General features: G+C 37.5%; 1 protein-coding gene across 3 annotated transcripts in view; it reads left to right on the top strand.

Annotated features, from left to right (window-relative positions):
- The window catches only part of GABRA3 (gamma-aminobutyric acid type A receptor subunit alpha3), a 288046-nt gene that overhangs the window by 193235 nt on the left and 67789 nt on the right, over positions 1–27022 (top strand). For all 3 annotated transcript variants that reach the window (XM_054472831.2, XM_054472832.1, XM_054472830.2), the window contains exon 5: positions 13190–13410. In XM_054472831.2, the coding sequence (XP_054328806.1) occupies positions 13190–13410 (221 nt within the window). The remainder of the gene's footprint in view (positions 1–13189; positions 13411–27022) is intronic.

Raw genomic sequence — 27022 nt, 5'->3', positions numbered from 1 at the left:
AGATCATATTATCTGCAAATGATGCTCCATAGGCAACAAAACAAGTCTGAACAATTTCAAGGAAGTAGAATTTATATCATGTATCTTTTCTGTCCACAATGGAATAAAACTAGAAATCAGAAACAAGATGAACTTTGTAAACTACACAAACACATGGAAATTAAAGAACATGCTCCTGAATGACCAATAAGCCAATGAAAAAATTAAGTGGTAAATTTAAGACCAGGCACAGTCGCTCATGCCTGCAATCTCAGCACTTTGGGAGGTCCAGGCACACCGATCCCTCGAGCTCAGGAGTTCAAGACCAGCCTGGGCAACATCATAAAACCTCATCTCTACACAAAAAGTACAAAAATTAGCCAGGTGTGATGACCTACACCTATAGTCTCAGCTACTTGGGAGGCTGAGGTGGGAGGATCACTTGAACCCAGAAGATTGAGGCTGCAGTGAGCCATGTTCATGCCACTGCATTCCAGCCTGGGTGACAAAGTGAAACCCCATCTCAAAACAAAGTGTATTAGTTCATTCTCATGCTGCTAATAAAGACATACCCAAGAATGGGTAATTTATAAAGGAAAGAGGTTTAATGGACTCACAGTTACACATGGCTAGGAGGCCTCATAATCCTGGTGGTAGACAAAGGAAGAGCAAAGGGACATCTTACATGGTGGCAGGGAAGAGGGCATGTGCAGGGGCACTCCCCTTTATAAAACCATCTTATCTCATGAAACTTATTCACTATCAGGAGAACAGCACGGGAAAAACCAACCCCCATGATTCAATTACCTTCTACCGGGTCCCTCCCATGACATGGAATTATTACAATTGAAGGTGAGATTTGGGTGGGGACACAGGGCCAAACCTTATCACAAAGGAAATTTGAAAATGTACTGAAACAACAAAAATGGAAATACAACATAAAAAAAAACTATGGGATATAGTAAAAGCCGTACTAAGAGTAAAGTTTACAGCAATAGACACTTAAGTGAAAAAAATAGTTCCATTGGTCTGTGTGTATGTTTGTATGCTAGTGCCAAATTGTTTTGATTACTATACCTTTATAATAAAATTTAAAGTTAGAAAGTGAAAAAAAATAAGAAAGACACTAAAAAAAAAACCTAGTGATGCACTTCAAAAACTAAAAAAAAGTAAGAACAAATCAAACCCCAAATTAGTAGAAGGTGTAATGGTAAATATCAGTGCAAAAATAAATGAAATTAAAACAAAATATATAGAAGATCAATGAAAAAACTTGTTTTTTTGAAAAGATAAAATCAGCAAACCTGTAGCTACACTAAGAGAAAGAGAGAAGACCCAAATAAAATAAGAAATGAAAAAGGAAGCACAAGTGAGATCTCAGAAATAAAAAGGATAATTCCAAACTATTATAAACAATTATACACCAATCAATTGGAAAAACTAGAAGAAGTGGATACATTCCTTGACACATACAGCTTACTAAGAGTAAACCATGAAGAAAGAGAAAATCTCAATAAACCAATAATGACTGATGAGATAGAAGCTATAATAAAATTTCCCCCATCAAATAAAACCCAGGACCTGATGGCTTCATTGCTTAATTCCAGGAAACATTTAGAAAATTAATAATACCAATTCACTCAAACTCTTCAAAAACTTAAAGAGATGGGAATATGTCCAAACTCATTCCGCAAGGCCAATGTTACCCCAATACTAAAACCATACAAGGCCACAAAAAAAGAAAACTAGAAGCCAGTATCACTGATGAACATAGATACAAAAATCCTCAACAAAATACTAGCAAAGCAAATACAACAACACGTTAAAAAGTTTATTCACCATAATCAAGTAAAATTCATCCCAGGAATGCAAGAATGGTTCAACATATACAAATTAATAAATGTGATACATCACATTAAGGGTGTCAAGAACAAAAACCCATGTGATTATTTTAATAGATGCCAAAAAAGAATTTGATAAAATCCTACATCCATTTATGATGAAAACCCTTAACAAAATGGATATAGAAGGAACATAACTCAAAATAATAAAGGTCATATATGACAAACCCACAGTTAACATTGTGTTAAACAGTGAAAAAATTGAATTAATGTAGTTATTTGTTCCACTTTGTTTTTACAGCTCTTATTATCATTTGTAGACATTCATTATTTGTTTAGGATAACTGTGTCAATACTTATGCTCACCATTCCTTTTTGCATCTTTCTGCTGGCTATATTTTTAAACACATGAAGATCTTCTTTTAGTACTTTTCATGATAATTCATTCAATCATCTACTGATTTAAAATTCTTATAGAGCATCTGCTATATGCTATGCAGAGTTTTATGTGGTGTAGATATAGCAGTAAACAAAACAAAGTCCCTGCTGTCATGGAGCTTCCAGGCTAGTGGAAGCTGGCTAGTGCAGTGTAAACAAATAAAAAAATATTTTTTTCAGTGCTATAAGGAAGAAAAATAACTCATGGTAAGAGGAAGGGAGATTACTATTAATGATAGGATGTTCAAGCAATGCTTCTGATACAGTAACTTTTGCTTGAAACCTGAAGGCCGTGAGTGATTCAGCCATGAGAAAACCTGGAGCAACAGTGAAGATCTGTTCATGGTAAATTCTCTGCCTTATTTTACTTATCTAAAATTATCTTTATTTTGACTTCACTCTTAAATGATAATCTAAGTTTGGCTATAGAATTCTGAGGTGATTGTTACTTTTCTGTCAACATTTTCTTCCCAGGTTTGTGGGTTTTTATGAAGAAGGGATGTTGAATTTTATCAAATGCTTTTTCAGCATCAATTGAAATGATCATATGGTTTTTGTCTTTCATTCTATAGATATGCTGTATCGCATTGACTGAATTGCATATGTTGAACAATCCTTGAATCCCAGGGATAAATCCCACTTGGACATGATGAGTAATCTTTTTAATGTATTGTTGAATTTGGTTTGCTAGTATTTTCTTGAAAATTTTTGCCTCAATATTCATCAGATATATTGTCTTGTAGTTTTTTTATGTGTCTTTGTCTAGTTTGGGTATGAAGGTAATGCTGGCCTTGTAGAATGCTCTTGGTATAGGATTCCCTTCTCCTCTATTTTTTGGAATAGGTTGAGTAGGATTGGTATTAGTTCTTCTTTAAATGTTTGGTAGAATTCATCAGTGAAGCCATCAGGTCCCAGGCTTTTCTTTACTAGGAGTCTTTTTATTATGGCTTTGATCACTTTACCTGTTATTGGTCTGTTCAGGTTTGGATTTCTTCATGGTTTAATCTTGGTAGGTTTGTATGTGTCTTAGAATTTCTCAATTTCTTCTAGATTTTCCAACTTATTGGCAAATAGTTGCTCTTAGTAGCCAATAATGATCCTTTGAATTTCTTCCGTATCAGTTTTAATGTCTCCTTTTTCATCTCTGATTTTATTTCATTATTCTCTCTTTTCTTCTTAGTCTGGCTAAAGGTTTATCAAGTTTGTTTATCTTTTCACAAACCTACTGTTTTTCATTGATCTTTTGTGCTGTTTTATTTATTAAAGTTTCATTTATTTCTGCTCTGATCTTTATTGTTTCTTTTCTTCTACTAATGTTGGGCTTGGTTTGCTCTTGTTTTTCTAGTTCTTTAAGATGCATTGTTAGGTTGTTTATTTGAAATTTTTCTTCCTTTTTGGTAGAGGCACTTATATCTATAAACTTCCCTTTTAGCACTGCTTTCACTGCATGCCATAGGTTTTGGTATGTTGTGTTTGCATTATCGTTTGTTTCAAGGAATTTTTCAATTTCTCTCTTAATTTCTTCAATGACTCATTGGTCATTCAGGAGTATGTTGTTTAATTTCCATTTGTTTGTGTAGTTTCCAAAATTCCTCTTATTATTGATTTCTAGTTTTATTCCATTGTGGTCAGAGAATAGGCTTGATATTATTTCAAATTTTTTTAATGTTTTAAGGCTTCTTTTGCGGCCTAACATAGGGTCTATCCTTAAGAATGTCCCATGTGCTGAGGAAAAAAATGTGTATTCTGCAACCATTGGAGGAAAAGATCTGTACATATCTATTAGGTCCATTTCATCTATACTGCAGATTAAGTCCAATGTTTATTTGATGATTGTCTGTCTGGACTATCTGTCCAGTGTTGAAAGTGAGTTGTTGAATTCTCCAGCCATCATTGCATAGGGCTCCATCTCTCTCTTTAACTCTAATAATATTTGCTATATATTTCTGGGTGCTCCAGCATTGGGTGCATATATATTTACAATTGTTATTTCCTATTGCTGAGTTGAACCCTTTATCACTATATAGTGACCTTCCTTGTATCTTCTTATAGTTTTTTTCTTGATATCTATTTTGTCTGATATAAGTGTAGCTACTCCTGCTCTTTTTTGCTTTCCATCTGCATGGAATATCTTTTTCCATCCCTTTATTTTCAGTTTATATGTGTCTTTAAAGGTGAGGTCCATTTCTTTTAGGCAACAGACCACTGGCTCTTGCTTTTTTCATCCATTCACCCACTGTATTTTTTTTATTATAGCATTTAGTCAATATACATTCAGTATTATTAGTAGTAAGCAAGGACTTATTTCTGCCATTTTGTTATTTGTTTTCTAGTTGTTTTGTGGTCTTTTCTTCCTTTTTTCTTCCCTTCTTGTGATTGTTTTACTGAAGGTGATTTTCTCTGATGATATGATTTAGTTTCTTTCTTTTTACTTTTTAAGTATCCATTGTATGGTTTTTGGTTTAAGTTTACCATGAGGTTTGCAAATACTATCTTATGCCCTGTTATTTAAGCTGATGACAACTTAGTATTGTTCCCATAAACAAACAAGCAAAAAGAAAACTAATAAAAATTCTATACCTTATTTGTTCCCCCACTTTTTAACTTTTTGTTGTTTCCATTTATATCTTATTCTACTGTCTATGTCTTGGAAAGTTGTTGTAGTTATTATTTTTGATTAGTACATCATTGAATCTTTCTATGAAGATAAGAGTAGATTACACAGCACAGCTGCAGTGTTATAGTATTCTGTGTTGTTCTGTGTACTTAGTAATACCAGGGAGATTTCTACCTTCAGATTATTTCTTATTACTCATTAATATTCTTTTCTTTCTGACTGAAGTACTCCCCTTAGCATTTCCTGTAGGGCAGGTCTGGTGATGATGAAATCCCTATGCTTTTGTTTTTCTGGGAAATTATTTATTTCTCTTTCATGTTTGAAGGGTATTTTCAATAGATTTACTATTCTAGGGTAATAGTTTTTTTACTTCAGTATTTTAAATATGTCATGCCATTCTCTCCTGTCCTGTAAGGTTTCCATTGAAAAGTCAGCTGCCAGATGTATTGGAGATCCATTGCATGTTGTTTCTTTTCTGTAGCTGCTTTTATAATTATTTCTTTATTTTTGACCTTTGGGAGTTTGATTATGAAATGTTCTTGAAGTAGTCTTCTTTGAGTTAAGTCTGCTTGATGTTCTATAACCTTCTTGTACTTGGATAATAAGATCTTTCTCTGGGTTTGGAATATTCTCTTTTATTGTCCCTTTCAATAAACTTTCTACCTCTATCTCTTTCTGTACCTCCTCTTTAAGGCCAATAACTCTTAGATTTGCCCTTTTGAGGCTATTTTCTTGTTCCTGAAAGCATGCTTCATTGTTTTTTATTCCTTTTACTTTTGTCTCCTATTACTGTGTACATTCAAATAGCCTGTCTTCAGGCTCAATAATTATTTCTTCTGCTTGACTCATTCTACTATTAAAAGACTCTGATGCATTCTTCAGTATGCCTATTGCATTTTTCAGTTCGAGAATTTCTGCTTGATTCTTTTTAACTACTTCAGTTAATTTTATCTGATAGAATTCTGAATTCCTTCTCTGTGTGATATTGAATTTCTTTGAGTTTCCTCAACACAGTTATTTTGAATTCTCTCTCTGAAAGGTCACATATCTCTTTCTCCAGGTTTGTTCCCTGGTGCCTTATTTAGTTTATGATGTGGTTTAGCTGTGTCCCCACCCAAAACTCATCTTAAATTGTAGTTCCCATAATCCCCACGTCACAGAAGGGACTCGGTTGGAGGTAATTGAATCATGGGGGTGCTTACTCTCATGCTGTTCTTGTGATAGTGAGTGAGTTCTCAAGAGATATAAGGGGCTTTTCCCCCTTTTGCTTGGCACTTCTCTCTCCTGCCGCCATGTGAAGAAGGATGTGTTTGCTTCCCCTTCTGCTATAATTGTAAATTTCCTGAGGCCTCCCCAGCCATGCTGAACTGTGATTTAATGAAGCTTCTTTCCCTTATAAGTTAGAGTCTCGGGTATGTCTTTATTAGCAGTGTGAGAATGGATTAATACAGTAAACTGGTATCACAGAGAGTCGGGCACTGTTGTAAAGATGGCTGAAAATGTGGAAGAGACTTTGGAACTGGATGACAGGCAGAGGTTGAAACAGTTTGGAGGTCTCAGAAGAAGAAAGAAAAATGTGGGAAAGTTTGGAACTTTCTAGAGACTTAGAGGGCTCAGAAGACAGGAAGATGTGGGGAAGTTTTGAGCTTCCTAGAGACTCGTTGAATGGCTTTGACCAAAATGCTGATAGCGATATGTACAATAAAGTCCAGGCTGAGGTGGTCTCAGATGGAAATAAGGAACTTGTTGGAAACTGGAACAAAGATGACTTTTGTTATGTTTTAGCAAAGAGACTGGTGAAATTTTGCCCCTGCCCTAGCGATCTCTGGAACTTTGAATTTGAAAGAGATGATTTAGGGTATCTGGTGGAAGAAATTTCTAAGTGGCAAAGCATTCAAGAGGTGACAGAGCATAAAAGTTTGGAAAATTTGCACACTGGCAATGTGATGGAAAAGAAAAAGCCATTTTCTGGGAAGAAATTCAGGCCAGCTGCAGAAATTTGTATAAGTAACAAAGAGCAGAATGTTATTTACCAAGACAATGGGTAAAATGTCTCCAGGACATGTCAGAGACCTTCATAGCAGCCCCTTCCATCACAGGCCCAGAGGCCTAGGAGGAAAAAATGGTTTCATGGGCCAGGCCCAGGAACCCCCTGCTCCATGCAGCCTGGACAGTGCCCTGCATCTTCAGTTGCTTCAGCTCCAGCTGTGGCTAAAAGAGGCCAAGGTACAGCTCAGGCCATGGCTTCAGAGGGTGCAAGCCCCAAGCCTTGGCAGCTTCCGCGTGACATTGAGCCTGCAGGTACACAGAAGTCAAGAATTGAGATTTGGGAACCTCCCCCTAGATTTCAGAGGATGCATGGAAACTCCTGGATGTCCAGGCAGAAGTTTGCTGCAGGGGCAGAACACTCATGTAGAACCTCTGCTAGGGCAGCGTGGAAGGGAAATATGGGGTTGAAGGCCACACACAGAATTTCCACCGGGGCACTGCATAGTGGAACTGTGAGAAGAGGGCCGCCATCCTCCAGACCCCAGAGTGGTAGATCCACTGACAGCTTGTACCATGCACCTGGAAAAGCCACAGACACTCAACTCCAGCCCATGAAAACAGCTGGGAGGAGGGCTGTACCCTGCAAAGCCACAGGGGCGGAGCTGCCTAAGGCCATGGGAGTCCACCTCTTGCATCAGCATGACCTGGATGTGAGACATGGAGTCAAAGGACATCATTTTGGACCTTTAAGGTTTAATGACTGCACTGTTGGATTTTGGACTTGCATGGGGACTGTAGCCCCTTTGTTTGGCCAATTTCTCCCATTTGGAATGGAATATATTTACCCAATGCCTGTACCCCCGTTGTATCCAGGTAGTAATGAACTTGCTTTTGATTTTACAAGCTCATAGGTGGAAAGGACTTGCCTTGTCTCAGATGAAACTTTGAACTTGGACTTTTGAGTTAATGCTGGAGTTAGTTAAGGATTTGGGGAACTGTTGGAAGGACATGATTGTATTTTTAAATGTGAGGATATGAAATTTGGGAGGCACCAGGGGTGGAACTGTATGATTTGGCTGTTCCCTCATCCAAATCTCATCTTGAATTGTAGTTCCCATAATCCCCATGTGTCATAGGAGGGGCCTGGTGGGGGTGATTAAATTATGGGGGTGGTTACCCTCATGCTGTTTTCATGATAGTGAGAGAGTTCTAATGAAATCTGATGGTTTTATAAGTGGCTTTTCCCCCTTTTGCCTGGCACTTCTTGCTGCTACCGTGTGAAGAAGGACACGTTTGCTTCCCCTTGTGCCATGATTGTAAGTTTCCTGAGGTCTCTCCATCCATGCTGAACTTTGAGTCAATTAAATTTCTTTCCTTTGTAAATTACCCAGCCTCAGGTATGTCTTTATTTGTATCATGAGAACGGAGTAATACAGTTCGTTTGGTGAGTTCATGTTTTTCTTGGATTGTCTTTATACTTCTAGATGTTCATCAGGTCTGGGCATTGAAGAGTATGGTATTTATCATAGTCTTCTCAGTCTGGGCTTGTTTGTACCCCTCCTTTTTGGGAAGGCTTTCTGGATATTTGAAAGGACTTGGGTGTTGTGATCTAAGCTGTATCTGTTTTAGGGGGCACCTCAAGCTCAGTAACACTGTGGTTCTTGCAGTCTTTTAGAGGTTCTGCCTTAGTGTTCTTAGACAATATCCAGAAGAATTCTCTGCATTACCAGTCAAAGACTTTTCTTGGCTTCCCTTACTAACTTTCAAACAAATTAAGTCTCTCCCTATGTTCTAAGCCACCTGAAGCTGAGAGTGGAGTGACAAAAGCACCCCTATGGCTGCCACCACTATGACTGTGCTGGATCAGACCTGAACCCAGCACAGTATTGGGTCTTACTCAAGGCTTCCTGTGACTACTTCCTGGCTACTGCCTATGTTCACTCAAGGCCTTGGTGTTCTACAATCAGTGTATGACAAAGCCAGCCAGGCCTGTGTCCTTCCATTTGGGGTGGTGAATTCTTCCAGGCCCTTGGCAGATCTAGATATGCCGTCTGGGAGCCAGAGACTACAGTCATAAATAGAAATCTACCTGGTTTTTCTCTTGTACTGCAGCTGAGCTGGCTCTTAAACCACAACATGCAGTCTTTCCTACTCCACCTTCCCCTTTTCATAGGCAGAGGAGCCTCACCTCATGGCCACCACCACCACAGGCCTACAAGAGTACTGCCGGACTACTACTGATGTTCCCTTAAGGCCCAAAAGCTCTTCAGTTAGCTTGTACTGAATACTTCCTGGCCTCAGACTCACCTTTCAGGGCAGTCTCCTCCAGTCTGGCCCAAGGCAGGTCCAGAAATGCTGTCCAGGAGCGAAGTCCTCAAATCAGGGTCCCCAAGAGCCTGCTTGATGCTCTAACACACTGAGGCCAAGCTCGTACCGAAGGTTGAATAAAAAAATCCCATTTACTTTACCCTCCACTTTTTTCAAGCAGAAAGAGTCTAGTCCCATAGCCATCACAGCTGGGAATGTACTGAGTCTCACCTGAAGCTGGCAAATCTCAGAGCCTCATCCAAGGCCTACCACATAGTGTTTGGGTATCACTGCTGGTTATTCAGGGCCCAAGGGCACTTTAGTTAGCAGGTGATAAATCCTGCCGGGGTTGGTTCCTTCCCTTCAAGGCAGTGGGTTTCCTTCTGACCCAGTGTGTTTCTAGAAATGTCATCTGGGAGGTAGGGCCTGTAAAAAGGGCCTCACAGCTCTGACTGCTGCCCTATCCTGCTTTGGCTGAGCTGGTATCCAAGATGCAAGACAAAATCTTCCCTACTCTTCCCTCTCCTCTACTCGAGTGGAAGGAAGGGATCTCTTTTGGAGCTGCGAGCTGTGCAGCTTTGGGTTAGGAGAGGAATGAAGCCAGCACTCCCTTAGCTACCCTGGCTGGTGTCTCCATAGGTCACATGTCTCCCCACAATCAGTCCACTGGCTCTGGGCCCAGTTTAGCAGTAGAAATCACCTACGAGTTGCTGCCCTTGTGGCCTAGACTGCTGTTCATGTTTATTTAGGGCTCCAGAGCACTTTAGCCCAAGGTGGCAAGGCTTATGGAAACTGAAGTTGCGACTGCTGGGATCAGTGATTCCCCTCTGGCTAGGGCTAGGATAAATGCTCCCACCATCGGCAGGCATCAGCTAAGTTTGGTCTGGTTTTGCTTTCTGCTGTAACAGGGCAGCACTAGTTCAATGTCTCACAATTGCTGTGCTCTCCTCCTCGTCAGTGTACAGAACAGTTCTCCATGCCACACCACCACTGACAGCAGATTGGGGAGGGGTGGTGTCAGTGATTCAAGACTGTTTTTCCTACCTCTTCTGTAACTCTTTCAGTGATACGTAGTTAAAATCAGGTACTGTGAGTGCTCTCCTGATTTTTAATTCCTAGGAAGGTGCTTTTTTGTGTGTGTATAGATAGTTGTTAAATTGGTGTCCTTGCTGAGAGGGGGAGGGACAATCAGTGGAGCCTTCTATTGTGCCATCTTGTGCCCTCAACAACATTTTCAAAGTGTATTTTTATTGTCTTTTTGGTTTCTATTGTTGCATTTAAGAAGTCAACATAAGTGGTGGTTATAAGTGAAGTGGTCATATCTTTGTAGGTAGTATGTCTTTTCTGTTTTGCAATTTAAAAAATCTCTTCTTTGATATTCTTTAAATTCATTATGTACTGGCTGGGATCTATTTTAATTTATTGAGCTTGCAATTCATTATGGCACTTGAAGCTAAGGATGCATATATTTCAACAATTCTGGAAATTGTAGTCCATTACTACTTTGAATATTTTTTCTCCCCTATTTTCTCAAATCTCTCACATTTAGAATCGTAATACATGTATACTGAAACTTTTAGTTTTATCCTTCATAGTACTTTATCTCCCTTTCATATTTCCTATCAGTTATACGTCTTAAATGTGAACTGGGCAATTTTTCCTCATATGTATTTCCCAGTTCAGTAATATCTCTTTCATAATATCTAATCTTCAATGTAATACACCCACTGAACTTTTATTTTCAATGACTATTTTTCTTTTACAGAAAGTCAACTTCAATTAGATAGATCTTTTTCAAATTTGCTTTTACTCTCTCCCTTCCCCTCATAGCCTTTATAATTTTAATTATAGCTTTTTTCATAATCACTACTGGATAATTATGTTATATGGAGTCCTTGGAGGGGCTTTAATTCAGTTTTATCTTGTATCTGTCGACCCTTACTTGTAACCATTTCCTTAGGTGTTTTGTCATTAAGGACAGTGAAGTAATTTTCAGCAAGCATTAATTTGTGGTTCTGTCCTTCCAGTTTTTTGTGTGTTTGCTTTGGCAAGTCAATCTAGTGGTATACCCAGCTTAAGACCAATTTTTATGTTAAGTTTTCAGCTTGTAAACTTCAGATCAGGCAGACAGTATACATTTGGACGTCAATCCCACATATGATTAGAATTTTCAGGTTGCTACATTTCAGTAGAAACTCTTTCTCCTCAACTCCTCCCCCTTCCTTTTTGGACTTTTGTGTTGTGATCTGATTTTGTCTAGTTAAGTTGATCTAGTTTACCCTTTTGCTAAGCTCTTCAGGATCTTGGCTTTATGTAAAAGTCTAGTTCCAGCTTCTCATCTGCCACGGTCCTGCCTCCTCTTCCTCTTAAAAGTGTTCCAGTTTAGGCAACCAATTATATGATCTTTAAATCTGTAGGCAGGAATGTTTTTGGTCTACTAAAGGAAGAGAAATGCCAGAATGGCTAATCTTTAAAGGAAAGAGTGTTTGGAGAATAACTCAGAGAGGAAGGCAAGGGCCAGCTTATGGCAAGGAAAAGTTCATTCCACATATGATTGGAAGCCATTAGGGGATTTTAAACCAAAGAATATTCAGCAAATTCTGGCTTTCATTTCTTTTAACCTGGCTATCTGGAAGTGTCCCCTGTGCCTTGTGTAGTTCAGTGGTCAAATATTTGGGCCGATGTTATACTCAGATTTTGGGACTCACCCTCTCAGTGGTTCTCTTGTTCCCAGGACTTCCTCATGAATTTTCATCTGCCAATCCAGAGCTTATTCTCTGATAAGCTAATACTTTTTCAGATTTCCTCCACTTGAATTGTGATGGATTAAGGAATTCCTTCAGTCTAAATCGTAGCAAATTCCCAAACATCACCCAGCTCATTTCTTTCATTTAGTGGACCACTATCTTATTGTTTCTGCCTATTTTTTTTTAACTGGGCCCCAGGGTCTCTCCTATTTGTGTGTAGTATAGTGATCAGCCAGAATTTTTGGCAGAATATATATTCAGATTTGGAGGCCCATCCCTTCTGGGATTCTCTTACTTTTGAGTCTTCCATCCCTAATGGTCCAGATTCTCTGCAACCTTGAGCCAGTAAGGCTGTTGTATATGCCACAGGAATTCTAGGTTTGGGAAGCACCTTCTAGAAAGAAAAATCACAAACTCACAATTTTAATCTATTGCTGCTGCCATCTTTCAAAGGTAAACTCACCTTAGGTTTCAGTCTGCTTTCAGTCACACTCCACTGCTTTCAAGTAATACAGGTATATACAGTTGTTGTTCAGGTTTTATAATTAATAGCTACAAGAAAATGTACTCAAACAATTTATTATGCTGTTACCAATACCTGGAACGTTTATTGTTCATTTATTTTGTATTTAGATAAACAGCAAATTTGAATATTTTCTTCACATTTATTAGCAATTTTTATCCATTTCATGACTTTGCTGTTCATTTACCCATTTTTATCTTATTTGTCTATAAGGTATGTTTTTTATCTTATTTATCTATAATATTTCATTATTTATTGAGGATAATAAGCTATTCGCTAATCAGACATATTTGTTATTTTGAGGCTCAGATTAAATGTATGATAAAATGTAAGGTTTTGGTTTTGTGGTGATTTTTATATTGGCCTTTGATGTTCATATGGGGTCATTAAGCAGTAGAGACAAGGTAAGAAACTTGTTCTTATTTGGGTGTCACTGCATACAGGAGGGAGCACTTGCCTTTTCATAAGGCAAAGTCTCATGATCAGCTTGTGTGCTGTGTGGGGATGTGTTGGCAGTGGTCTTCCTTAAAAACGCCTTGTCAAATATGTTATCCCCATGCTTATTAATCTCCATGGCATTATTTCTCAATTATAATCATTTTCCTTACACACCAGGAGCTACTGTTAATAGACTGCTGCTTCTCTGCATCAGAGGAAATACTGCAAGGTAATTAATATTTGCTAAGGGCACTATGAGCCCTTACCAGAACTCAACTGAAACATTGTTTTTCTCTCTTTTCACCCCTAGGAGTACACTATTGATGTATTTTTTCGGCAGACATGGCATGATGAAAGACTGAAATTTGATGGCCCCATGAAGATCCTTCCACTGAACAATCTCCTGGCTAGTAAGATCTGGACACCTGACACCTTCTTCCACAATGGCAAGAAATCGGTGGCTCATAACATGACCACGCCCAACAAACTGCTCAGATTGGTGGACAACGGAACCCTCCTCTATACAATGAGGTCAGAGAGTGGTGGTTCCTACCCAAAGTATATTGGGAGTAGGACTGGGCTTGAAAGCAGAATGTTTTAGAGTATCCATTGAAAATTCCCTCAAGTGTATAGATTAGAAATGTACAGGTATGTATATACTTCCTAATACAATTGCATGCATACATACTCACAGACATATATATTCTAATAAACACATAAATAGAGAGTTGCATAGATGAACATTTTGAGAAACACAGAGGTATACATTCATGATTTGTATATGCATGCGTACCTAAAGACACATGTGGACTAACACAGAAGGACATACGTATTCAAGGACACTTAAACACACAGATTCACAAAAACATACACACAGGTATGAACGCTGATAATTAGAATTGACTAGGTTTAACTGCAACAACAAACTATCCCTATGATGCAGAGTTGTGAGAATCAAATGAGATAACTATGGGTATTTTGTGAAACATACAGTGTTTTATAAACATAAATTTAAAAATACTTATTTTAATTTTTTATTTATTTAAATATGTTTATTTTATGCTACATTACCTTAGGATACTGAGGATGATAATAAGTGAATTTTCCAAACAATTTAAGGTTATATCTATATCTATCTATCTATACATGATGTTTATATGTGTGTGCATATGTGTGTGTGTATATATATATATAGAAATCTTCATAAAATATAAATTATATTTCATACTTTTCCAACTCCCAACGGATAAAAACATCACAATTTTATGTATTTCATGACTTATTACTGTCAAAGAGTTATTAGGCATTGAATTTTGCTGTCAAAAAGAATAAGTTTGAAAACATTTTCAGTGCAATAAGATTCTTTCCCCAATACTAAAAAACATTCTTGGTTTTGGGGTTTGCTTTTTTATGAATTTGCTTGTTCCTTCGACATCAGTTGTCACTTCCTGAAGCTTCCTTCCACATTAATGGGTGCTAATTCTGTGTAGTGGAGCTTCTATGGCTATTTAGAATTGGTGTATTTGTTATTTTGCAGAACAAACCTCAAATAATGCATGCCTGGTAAATAGGTGGTGAATAAATGAAGTGTGTTTGTCTGTATACTAATCTCTCATTACTTCAAATTTGCTATTTATTGGTGTTTTTCCTACAAGAATTTGGAAGATGAGGAGATGGTCAAGGAAAAAAGGATAATACTTAAGAGAGAAGTTGGATGAGAGATGGGAGGAAAAATGAACATAGAGGAGAAATGAGCATAGAGTGGAGGATAAAATAATGAAGAAGGAAAGTGGATAGAAGTGGGAAGACGAGGGTCGAGAGGGGAGGAGAAGACTAAGTACACAGAGTACATAGAGGCATATATATTGGAGAAATGAGAATGGTGGAAAGAAAGCGAATATGAGAAGAGAGGAAAAAAAGAGTAGAGAAGTTGAGAAGACAAAGGATAAGATGGTGTAAAATAAAGAAGCTAGATTAGATATTAGGATATCCTAAAGAGATAGGAGAATATAATGAAGTGGATGTAGCAGATGGGAATAAAGAGGAAAAGACATAGAGAAGTAGGGGAAGGGACATGGGAGGAGATGAACAAGAGGGAGGGAAATTGTAGACGAAAGAAAGAGAAGCTTTCCTTCATTTATTCATTTGCCAAACATGTGTTGACTTCCTAATATATACATGGCCCTAAAGTAAATTCTGGAAATGCAAACATTAATGAGACATAGTCTCTGTCCTTAAGATAATCACAATATAAAGGGGAGAAAGACTAATAGGATAATAGCAAATGATGTTAACTAAAATGCTAAAGAGATGGGTAGTTATTGGAATATAGAGCAGGGTCATCTAACTCATTGTTTTGGGACAGGTTGAGAGAAGAAGTCCCTGGATAAGGCAACAGCTAGGCTTCTGATTATTGGTATTAGCATTAGCATTTTATATTATTATGTAAGTAGAATGCAGTCAAGAAACTTGTAGGTGGGTAGGTAGAGGCAGAAGGAAGAGAGAAAGGATGTCCTAGACAGAGAAAACCAAGTGAGCAGTTGCAGGGAATGGAAGGACATATTTTAGGCAAGAGACTGAGGTGGTCAGTTTTCTATTTCATGTATGGCTCTGTAGTTACTGGGTAAATAATGCATTTGAAGGTAAAAAGACTGGAATTAGAGAAAATGATTAAGAAACAGCTGAAATAGTCCAGATTAGAAGTGGTGTTCTAATTCAGAACAATGGATTAAGATGGAGAAGTGACGATATGTTGAGGAAATCGGCAGTAAATATAGAAAACTTCAGAATGACAGAGAGGAGGAGTTGTGAAGGTAGTAGGTATCCAAATAACATGGGTGAAAGATGGTACTATAGGCTGGAGTAGATGATATGAAAGTTAGGACAAATTTAGATAAGTCTGGGAGGTTAATTTGGGACAAGATAAGCTTAAGGTGATTGTAGATTATCCAGGGAAAGAAGTCTAATAGCAGTTAGATATTCAAGTCTTAAGATCAGGAGAGAGATACATGTAGAGATATAAAGTGTGGTATTGTTAGTATATTGGAACAAATGGAAACGTGAAAATGGATGTCATCACTTCAGGAAAGAGTATAGAACAAGAAGAATTTCATGCCAGGTATTTAGTCATCTAGCACTACTATCAGTAAGGCAGTGGAGGGGAAAGAGGAACCTATGAAAGAAACCAGGAAGAAAATGTCAGGGAGCTGTTAACAGTGTGCAGTATCTTGAAAGCTAAGTGTGGTAGTCAACATTACCACTTGCCAATATTTTCACTTCACCTCCATCTAGATACAAAGTAGTACCACACTTCCCTGAGCCTTGAAGTTCAGCATGGACAAATGACCTGCTTTGGCTAACCAAATGTGAGTGTAAATAGTATGTGTCAGCTCTGAGAGATGATGGGAAGCCCTTCAAGAGCCAATACATAATTTGCCATGTTGCCTTCCCCTAGCCACAGTAAGTAGCATTATGCCAGGTGGTCTTGGCCCTATCATTCTATGCCCCTTATTGAAGATGACATAGAAGCGAGTGGGTCCCACTTCCCCAACCAGGGATAGTGTGAGTGAGAAATAAACTTCTGTTACTTTAGGACACTGAGATTTTCAGATTGTTTCCTACTGCATATTAATCTAACCCATCTTGACTGATAAATTAAAGTTTGAAAACAATGAGAGTTATCAATAATAACACCACTAATAGTATAATAAGTATATTAATTAATATCAATATAGTACTTAAAATATGACAGACACTGTTCTAATCATTCTACTTTTATAATATTCATAACAGCTTTAACAACAGTATGAGATAGGTACTATTATCCCAACTTTACAGATGAAAAAAACTGAGACACGACGTGGGTAAGAGAATTTTTCAAGTTCACTTGGGTAGTAGATGGTTGAGCCAGCATTATTAATATGGTAGTGTAGCTGCAAGTTCATGCACTTTACCCTGTTTACACATTTTTTACAACATTGTTGGCTATAAAAAGAGATGTAATATAGAGACTTAAAAGTATGTCTTAAGTTTGGTAACATGGAGGATATTAGTGTTCTTCACATACACTGTTTCAATAGAGTGGCTAGTGCAATGGAGAGTTTTAGGAGTTGGAGTGGGGAGATAGTGCACATAGAAAATACCTTCGAGAAGCTTGTTTGAAAAACGAAAGGGAGGGATGTGTCATAGCTACATTCAGGGGTAAAAGAAATTGCTTTTGTTTTCAGAGGAGAGATTGACACATATTTGTGAGATAGTACAAAAGAGTCAGTAGGAAGACAAAGATTGAAGATATAGTAGAAATAACACATCGCTGACAGCAAGTTCTCATAAATACCATAAAGGGGATGATATCAAATCTACAGTTAGAGTTTCACTCGAAAGGAAGAGGGACACCTCTTCTCACATTGCATGAAAGGTTATGAGGTTATATATGAATGTTGAAATGAAGGTGGGGAGGACAGGACAGAGAAAAGGTATGAATGAGTGTCATATATCCAGGAGAATTTGGGGAAACAGAGCATTAGGGAAGGAATAGATGGAAGAGAGGCATGCTTGTAATAAATTATAGGAAAGAAGAGTCTGAAAAAGAGATAAGAGTTCACACAATTGTGGAAAGAATGGAGTGGAGTATATGTAAACAGAAAAGAAGCTGTATGGAATGAGGTGGATGGAGGGACAGAATAATGAGGAGGAGATGTGGATGGGCAGAAGACAGTAAGCAAATGGAAGAGAAGCAAGAGGAAGGAGAGAGTAATGGGCAGGAAAGGATCTGAACACAGTAGAGATTGCAAATAGTGAGGAGAAATAGAGAATGAATGAAAAGAACAGGATAGAGGAAAAACAACAATAAAAGGAATAAAGCATAGAGAATAGGTTTAAGTTTTGGAGGAGGGAGAGAGAAGATAGAAGAAAGGAGAGAGGATGGGAATATTGAAATATAAAAAAATAGAAGATGCAGGTTGAGGAGGGCAGAGGATGAAGCCAAGCAAAGGATTAGTTGCCTTGAAATACAGTTGAATGAATGGGAAGATGATGATAATTGGGCCCTTTATTCTAGTCTGAATTGGACAAGAAAGTCAAGTTCGATGGGATTAGAGTCTATGTAGAATGCCCTTGTGCTTATTCTGATTTACAGAATAGAGGAAGTACAGAAGCACAGAAGCATGATGAAGCCATCGGTTTCCTACACAGTAGCACCTTGGATCCAGGAAGGTGGGCCTGGAGGGAGACATAGGCTCAAAATGGAAAAATAAAAGCCTGGCTCTTTTTACAGCCCACAATTGATACACCTAGTGACCTTTCTCAAGTCACAAACCATTCACTTTCTCTAGTCTGATAATAATGTAGCTGCTGCCTGTCTTGCAGGCATATGAAAAGCACAAATTGAATAAGGTCTTCAGAACACTTAGAATTTTTCAGAAAGTGTTATTCTATAGCACCCCTATTATTATTTTGACTCTCAGGAATCTTATCTGGAGTCCATGGGAAAACTACAGAAGGACAGCTTCCTACTAAAATCTGAGCAAGCATTGCATGGGTATGTTACTAGGGCAATTTAGAAAGAAGCCTTGCTTTGCCTCATCTTGGGACCTCAGAACAACCATAAAAATACAGGCTAAAACCCATTACATGCTGCTTACTTCATCAGCACACATACTAAAATTGGAACAATGCATAGATAATTAGCAGAGCCCAGCCCGAGATGATACACACATTTATAAAATATGTTCTATTATTCAGGTATGGATATATAGAGAACTTCATCTCTATTAATGTCATATTATTTGTATATGAGGATACGGGTAAACGTGTTTGTTGTATATAAATGTTGCATAATATACATAATATAGTAAAAAAGTCCTATTGACTATCTGAATATTAAGGAGAACTATTTATTGAATTTAACTAGATTTTATCCTATTGACTTAAAACATTCATCAGCACATTCACGAGTGCTTATTATGTTTAAAGTTCTGGAATATCTGCTGAGCTACAGAGATAAATAAGGCACAGGTCATGCTCTTAATGACTCTACAGTTAAAGAGACCTGTGCACAGATAGCTACACAATAATATAAAATTCCTGAAATGGAGGTGCAAAATGTGATAGAATCGCAGGAGAAGTCACATCTAAAATGATACGGGGTTATCAAAGAAAGCTGCAAAAGGAGGTGCTGCATAGTTTGTCCCTTGAATCTTGAAGGAAGTGTAGGTGACTATCAAACAAATGAGAGACAGGGCTGAGATAGAGGAGGGTTTTCCAGGCAGAAGAAATAGTATACACGAAGACATGTATTCATGAATCAACATCATGCATCAGAAAATCCATGCTTCTTTGTGAGACATGATAGGGGAAAGAGAGAGTACTATGGGAGCATCTAAAAAGGACAGTGAAATGAGTCTGTCGGGAATAGCCACAATAAATTCTGGAGGAAATCACCTTCTGAATGATTTGTGAGACCTAAAAGATCTGTAGAAGTAAATTAGAAGACAGGGAGGAAATATTCCAGAGATAGAGCATAGCATGTATAAAGGCTTGAAGAGTTAGAGGAGAAGGTAGTGATGATACATTGAAGGACTAAAAGTTCAGTATGATTGGACCAGAGTACAGTGGAGGAAAGCAGTCTGAGGTGGGGAGAGGGGCTTATATGCTATGTTGGCATAAACATGATGAGGATCCATTAAAGACTTTATTGCGGAGGAAGAAATCAAACAAATTTGCATTTAAGATAGATCACTCTGGGAGCAGTGCAGGAGGCAAATTAGAGGAAGGCAAGGCTGAAGATGAGGTGCCTAGCTAAGAAGCTGCCATAATACTCAAATGATCATCCTAATGACAACTATGTATTATATATACTATGTATATGTAGTATACTATGTGTTGAACACCTACTATTTGTTAGGTACTTTATGTAAAACATCTCTAATATTCACAACACTTATTCTAGCTTCAGGTTACTGCTCTTTCCACTAAATTAGGTTTTGAGGAAGAATTGTGGACATACAATACGTTCAAGAGGTAGCATTGATGGCATTTGGTGCCTAATTGGAAGTGTGGAGTTCAGGATGTTGTATGGCTGGTTTCTATAAGCAAATAAGTTGCCTAGGATAATGGAAGTATTAGGGGTGTAATATAAATGATGACCCAATTGTTAACATTTCCGTAGAATAAAGAGGAGCAATAAGATTTTGGAACATGGCAGTGATAAAGAAAGGGAGTAGGAAATATAGCCAAATAGCATACCTATTTGGAAGGATTTGTACATGGCAGATGAGGGATGATAATGAAGAAGTGATACAGAATATGTTTATCCTGTAGTTACAGGGAAGCATTATTGTTTTTACAGATTTATTTATGTTTTGATTGACATAAAATTGTATTTACTGTGTACAACATGATGTTAAGTATATATACATTGCAGAATAATTAAATCTAGCTAATTCGCAAATGCATTACCTCACATAGTTAACCTTTTGTGATGAGAACACTTGACATCCACTGTCAGCATTTTTCAAAGAATACAATATATCGTCATTATTGTCAACTAGTCACCATGCTGTATAATAGATCACTTGAACTTATTACTCCTACCTAATTATAAGTATGCATCCTTTGACCAACATAATTTTTTTTTAAGTGAAAGACATGACAAGAGAATTTGTGATAACACAAGTTGCTGAACCCCAAAATGAATAACAGTTCAAACATGATAGAAGTGTTATTTCTTGCTGCTTAAAGTTCAAAGCAGGTGTTCCCCATTGACAAGCGGCTCATTTCCAAGTGGTGCAACACATGGTTTTTTTTTTTTTTTAATTTTATTACTATTATACTTTAAGTTTTAGGGTACATGTGCACAATGTGCAGGTTTGTTTCAAGACCACTGTGCTTATTTGTGTTAAGTCAGTAGAAGATGAAAGAGCATGACAGATTGTATATGGGAGGTATTTATAGACCAGGCCTTGAGTGGCATACTCATTTCTACTGACGTTACTTTAACTAGAATGAGGTCACATGGACATGGTGGGAAAAGAAACATTACCAAGAAAATGAGAAAGTGGATTTGGTGAACAGTTGGCAAGTGTTTGCCAATCCCAGTGTTTTTTAAAATTAAAATCCCTGGTTGTATTCTGGAAGATAAATAGACAGAAATACTAGTTATCAGACCCTTTCATAGTCCGGGAAAGAATGACAGAGGTCCAAGAAAAGGCAGTGAGAAGTGAAAGTGGAAGAAGAAGGGCAAGTATGATGAGAGAGGTTTTCAACAGAACTTGAAGTCCAACCGGATATAGGGTATTGAGGAAAAAGGTGCATTGAGAATGTCCCTGACATATTCTCCCTGGATACTGAGTGAATTGTGGTGATATATTCTGACACATTCTCCCTGGATACTGAGTGAATTATTAACGACAACAACTACCACAGCAAAAACTCATTATAGGAGAAGAAGGAGATATTTTGGAGACACGAGGGGATAGTTAGAAAGTTTACATATCTTGGGGATTTGCTATATGTCACCTACTGTGCTAGTTGCTTCACATGTATTTGTTTCATTTAATCCTCACAGCAATGTTCATGTGTATATACTACAGAAGCATAATATAGCGTGGTTATTAAGAAGGTGGGTTCTGCAGTAAGACTGCTCCTGGTCCTTCTTCTGTAAAATGAGGCAAATCATAACAATGCCTGCCTCATAGGCCATTGCAGGAAGTAAATGCGATAAGGCATGTAAATTGCTTGATAAACTTCTTGGCTTGGCATTCTGGGAAGTGTTTTTATTTTTATTGTTTCCCTATTTTTACAGTTAGTAAACTGAAGTTTCAATAGAGCAAACTCACGCCACCAATAAGTGGCAGAGCTGGCATAGAGACCCAAGTCATTCTGCTAGTGAAACCTTTTTTCCCCTTTACATCACATCATTTCCTCTAATAAGGGAAGGTGTGGGCTATCAATTTTAAATAACGAATCTGAGGTGGACACGACAAGTTGCAGTTGGAAATGCAGGTCTGGAACTCAGGAAAACTTTGACACAGTGGGATTTGGTAAAACTGAATACATTGCACAAAATGTCAGCTATGGGTTACGTTACACAGTAATAGTGTCCTGCATTTAGCTCAAAGGAAATAGGCACTAGTTTCTCCATGTTTAATAATCAAGAGGAAAGTGGTGCTCTGAACCAATTAAGTGAGGGTTGTTATCATATTAAGACCATGAAATTTTTTATTGTATGACTGAGTCAATTTTACGTGCTTTGAATATTCCAAAGACAAACTATGTGAAGGCTAAATTCTGCATGTCAGGAACCCTCCTCCCACAAACTTCATCAGTAAAATTCTTCTCCTACTTATTTAGATGCAAATGGCTTGCATTATAGCATCTGCCTCTGAAATGGCCAGGAACCAGGGAAAGCATTTGGGCCAGAGTGTTAGTTGTATAGGATTTCATGTAATCAGATCAACCAAGCATTGATAGCTTGTTTCACACACTTTTTTTTTGTAATGGCTTTTGCTCTAGGGGATTCCACCTGTAGTTCCTTATTCATTAAGCTAGCAACTGACTCACAGAGCCACACTTAGTGAATCTCACTCTAATGAACAGAAGTAAGAGCATAGAAGAGATGGAGTGGTTCATTTTGGGCTCTGAGAAAGCTTACAATGAGGTGAGAAGGAAATAATAGTATAAGTCCTCAGTCAATCCCAAATTACTCTGTGCACTTCATGCAAGGACATCAACTCCTGCCCTCCAAGAGCTCATATCTTAGGAGGAAAGACAGGACACATCATTCACTGTATACTATAAGGCATAATGGAAGTTTCACACAAAGCTAACAGTGAAGTGCTATGTGCTAAAAATTACAGGATTCACTGAAACTTGGGGACATGGACCCAGATGTGTGGCAGGGCTTCACAGGGGAACTAACATTTGAGCTGGAAGGTGGGAAGGAAAAAGTATTCCTGAGAAGGTTCCTCACGTTTATTTCATTTTTGCCAGTTCCATGTGGAAATCATGGCCTTGAAATAACAAGGACTGCCTTTATTCTCCAAGCAAGAAACTGGTCTCCAGGCAAATTGAGTCTGTTTAAAAGTTCATTCTAACAGAGGGACTTACAGGTCAACGTAATTGTCCCTCTTGTTCCAAAGAACCCAGCTATTTTAGATGCTACCCCTAGACAGAGTAGAAACTCTGTTGTAATGGAATAAACATCAGAGAAGGAATTAAGAGCCATGGGTGTGAATCCCACCTTTGGAACAGATCAGCAGTGTAACCATGGGAAAGGCATTTCTCTTCTCCGGGTCTCAGTCTCTTCTTTTGGGATACGTTGCTGAAAATACCTGCTCTGCCTATCTCACAGAAATATTTATTAAATCAGGAAACAGCTGTCAACCATCTGCTATGTGCCAATTACCATACCAGGGATGGGATTACAATGATGAAGAGACCACTCTCTCAAGTTGCTTATAGTCCTCTGCAGAAGACAGAAAGCTAAACAGACACTAATAATCCTATGTGGTAAGGTCTAAGACTGTTGTCCAAAGAGCTCTTAGATTGCTGTGAGCTGGAGGAAACCACAATACTTGTAGGGCACAGACAAACATCGTGGAAGAGGGAATATTTGTGAAAAGACTTGAAGGAAATATGTTGTGCATATATAAAGGAAAGGGTATTCCAGGCAGGAAAAAAATGTATGAAAAGACAGATACATGAGAGTTTTGTTTTGTAAAATTATAAGTTTTTACAGATGGCTGGAGAATGGGGGAAAGCCCGTCAGAAAATGAGGTTGGAGCTACACCTCTGAGATAATTGTTAAATATTTGTTACATATTTGTTAAATATTTGTTACATAATTGTTACATATGTAACTTACCTGCACCTTGCGCACATGTACCATAAAACCTAAAGTATAATAATAATAATAATAAATAAATAAAAATATAAAATAAAAATAAATAAATAAATAAATAAATAAATTGCTTAAATACTTGGAAAAAAAAAAACTCAGATGTGCTCCCTCTGAAGGCTAAATGGAGCAGTAAAGTGGTGGCCCTCCTTCCTGTGTACTGAGCTTCTTGTCTATAGCTTGAAGATTTAATGGGACACCTCAGACAACTGGCATTCTTGTGACTAATGTGCTGCTTGGTTTGGGTGTTTAGTGGTAGTATATTTCAGGTGACTCATGCTGTACTGATAATGGCCATTAATGATTTGTTATTCTTTCTTTTTCACCATAAATCCCAAATCCTGCCCTTTACTCCATTATTATAGAAATAGCTGGCCTGGCACCTCAACTGCTCCTGAAGCAGTGTTATTTGTCCTTAGAGAGAACATTCCTAAGAGTTCAGAGTAGGTTGTTCCACTTCGAGAAGGCCTAATTGACAGATTGCTTTCAGTATGGCTCATACTGGACTCCAGAGCCCCTTGTCTCCTACAAAGTTCAAACTGTTCCCTCCTACATTATACTTAAACACATTGATATCCTCACTGAACAACCAGTACATATATTCAATAAACTTTAGATTTTTAACCTTTAGGATTCTAGTTAGTGTGGGAACCTTTTTTCTCTAACCTTATTTATGGTTTTCTCCTATTTTATGCCCTTATTTAAAAAATAATCAGTATTCTATGTGCAAAAATCTAAGAATGATTTGATATTTTTCTGTGGGGCAGTTAATTTAGGTGACTCATTTTCATTCAATTAATTTTGCAGTTTTTTTAATTCTTTAATTGAGATATAGCTTGCATATTTTAAAGTATACAAATATTATGTGTATAGCTCCACAGTATTCTGGGTAAGGAATATGTGCTGGAGGTTGCTGCATTAGAAGGGTAAAGTAATGGAGAAGTAGCTTATGATAACCAGAACCTCACTTCCCAGAAGTGTCACTCTCCCTGGGTCGAAGGCAAATGGGCACTGTCTTAATCCATTTGAACTGCTATAATAAAACACCTTAGACTGGGTAATTTGTAAACAACAGAACTTATTTCTCACTGTTCTTGAGGTCAGGAAGTCCAAGATCAAGGCTCCAGTACATTCAGTGTCTAAAGGCTACCTCTCTGCTTCAAATATGGCAACTTTTTGCTGTGTCCTCACATGGCAGAAGAGACTAACATTTTCCTTTAGGTCACTTTTATAGGGCCAGTAATCCCATTCAAGAGGACAGAGCCCTCATGACCTAATCACTTCTCTAATGCCCCATCACTTAATACTATCACATTAGTGGTTATATTAAAATTTCAACATTTTAATTTCAGGGGGACACAAACATTCAGACCACAGCAGGCACTGAAGACATGGATGTAATAGTTTCTGAGTTGGAAACTTTTCTCATTGGGTTAGTGTGTTGCATGGATTTCCATCTAAAAGCAAATGACTTACATGTGGTATTCAATCTAGTTCAGGAGACAAGACATATGTACCAGCAAAAATATCCTTAATATGCAAAGCACTGTATAATAAATGCAAAATAAATACTGGCTTTTGTATCAATGGTATAATAAAATGTTAAAAATCAGCAAATCATACAGTAAGAATAATCTCTGATATGTTTGCTTGTTTTAAAAATGTACTTAGGTATTTCCAATAAAGATGAGATAAGGGCACCAAATAGCCAAGTCACTAATCTGTCTCAATTCCAAAGGTATAGAAAGAAATTATTTACCCTGTGACTTTTAGTCAATAGCAGGGATTTTGAACCCAATGAGATGGCATAGCATAATTGCTGAACCAACAGTTTCAAATGACCATATGCAGTCTATGGTTTACTGCTTGCTTCATTTCCCCTCCCTCCTTCAAGATTCTGATACGTATACCTTCTGCCTGAGATATGTGGAGAGTCAGTGGAAAGACATGAACCCAGTATGCTGAATCTCAGTCGTCAAACTTCTTGTCTTCCCTAGATACATCACTCCCTTTGTAGTATCATCCAGTCTTAGGGCTTCAATTAGCATCTGCAAGGTGTTAGCTAACAAGACACAGAGAACTGAAGTAACTTACACATAGCTACTACTACAAGCTGGGTTCATGGTGGACCTGGGTTTTAAATCTGGCAGTCTGGCTTTAGAATCCATGCTCTATTTTTAATAAATAAATAAAAATAATATGTATTTATGGTGTACAACAGAATGTCTTGATATATTTATACATTGGGGAATAGCTAAATGAAGCTAATTTTCATATGCATTACCTCACATCTCAATTTTTGTGCTGAGAACACGTAAATTCTGCTCTCTTAGCAATGTTTAAATATATAAAACAGTGTTATTAACTCTAGTCACCATGTTGTACAATAGATCTCTTGAATGTATTTTTCCTGTGTAACTGAAATTTTCTATTCTTTGACCAACATCTCCTCAGTCCTCCCACTTCCTGGCCACCATTCTACTCTCTCTGATTCCAACTTTTATACACTCCACATAGAAATGAGATTGTAGAGTATTTGTCTTTCTGTGTGTGGCTTATTTTGCTTAAGATAATGTCCTCCATGTTCATCCATGTTGTCACAAGTGGCAGGATTTCCTTTTCTTCTAAGGCTAAGTAGTATTTTATTGTGTATATATACCACATCTTTTTATCCATTTATCCACCAATGAATGCTTAAATTGATTCCATATCTTGGCTACTGTGAATAATGCTGAAATAAACATGAAAATGCAGATATTTCTTCAACATACTGATTTCATTTCCTTTGGATGCATGTACACACAGTAGTGGGATTGCTGGGTTATATGGTATTTCTATTTTTAATTTTTGAGGAACCTCCATACTGCTTTTTATACTGGCCGTATGAAAGAGTTCTCTTTTCTCCGCATTCTCGCCAACACCTATCTTTTATCTTTTTGGTAGTAGCCATCCTAACAGGTGTGAGGTAATATCTGATTGTGGTTTTGATTTGAATTTCTCTGATTATTTATTTATTTATTTATTATTGATTTATTATTTAGTGTTTATTTATTTATTGAAGTTGAGCCTCTTTTCATACATCTATGACAAATATTTATTCAGATTCTTTGCCTATATTAAACATTGGGCTATTTGTTTTCTTGCTATTGAGTTGAGTTCCTTATGTATTTTGAATATTAACCCTTTATTTGATATATAGTATGCAATATTTTCTCCCCTTCCATAGGTTATCTCTTCACTATGTTA

Source organism: Pongo pygmaeus, chromosome X, assembly GCF_028885625.2.
Source record: "Pongo pygmaeus isolate AG05252 chromosome X, NHGRI_mPonPyg2-v2.0_pri, whole genome shotgun sequence".
NCBI classification, from domain to species: domain Eukaryota; kingdom Metazoa; phylum Chordata; class Mammalia; order Primates; family Hominidae; genus Pongo; species Pongo pygmaeus.
Note: the sequence above shows the minus strand (reverse complement) of the source record. Positions and strands in the feature narration are given on the sequence as shown.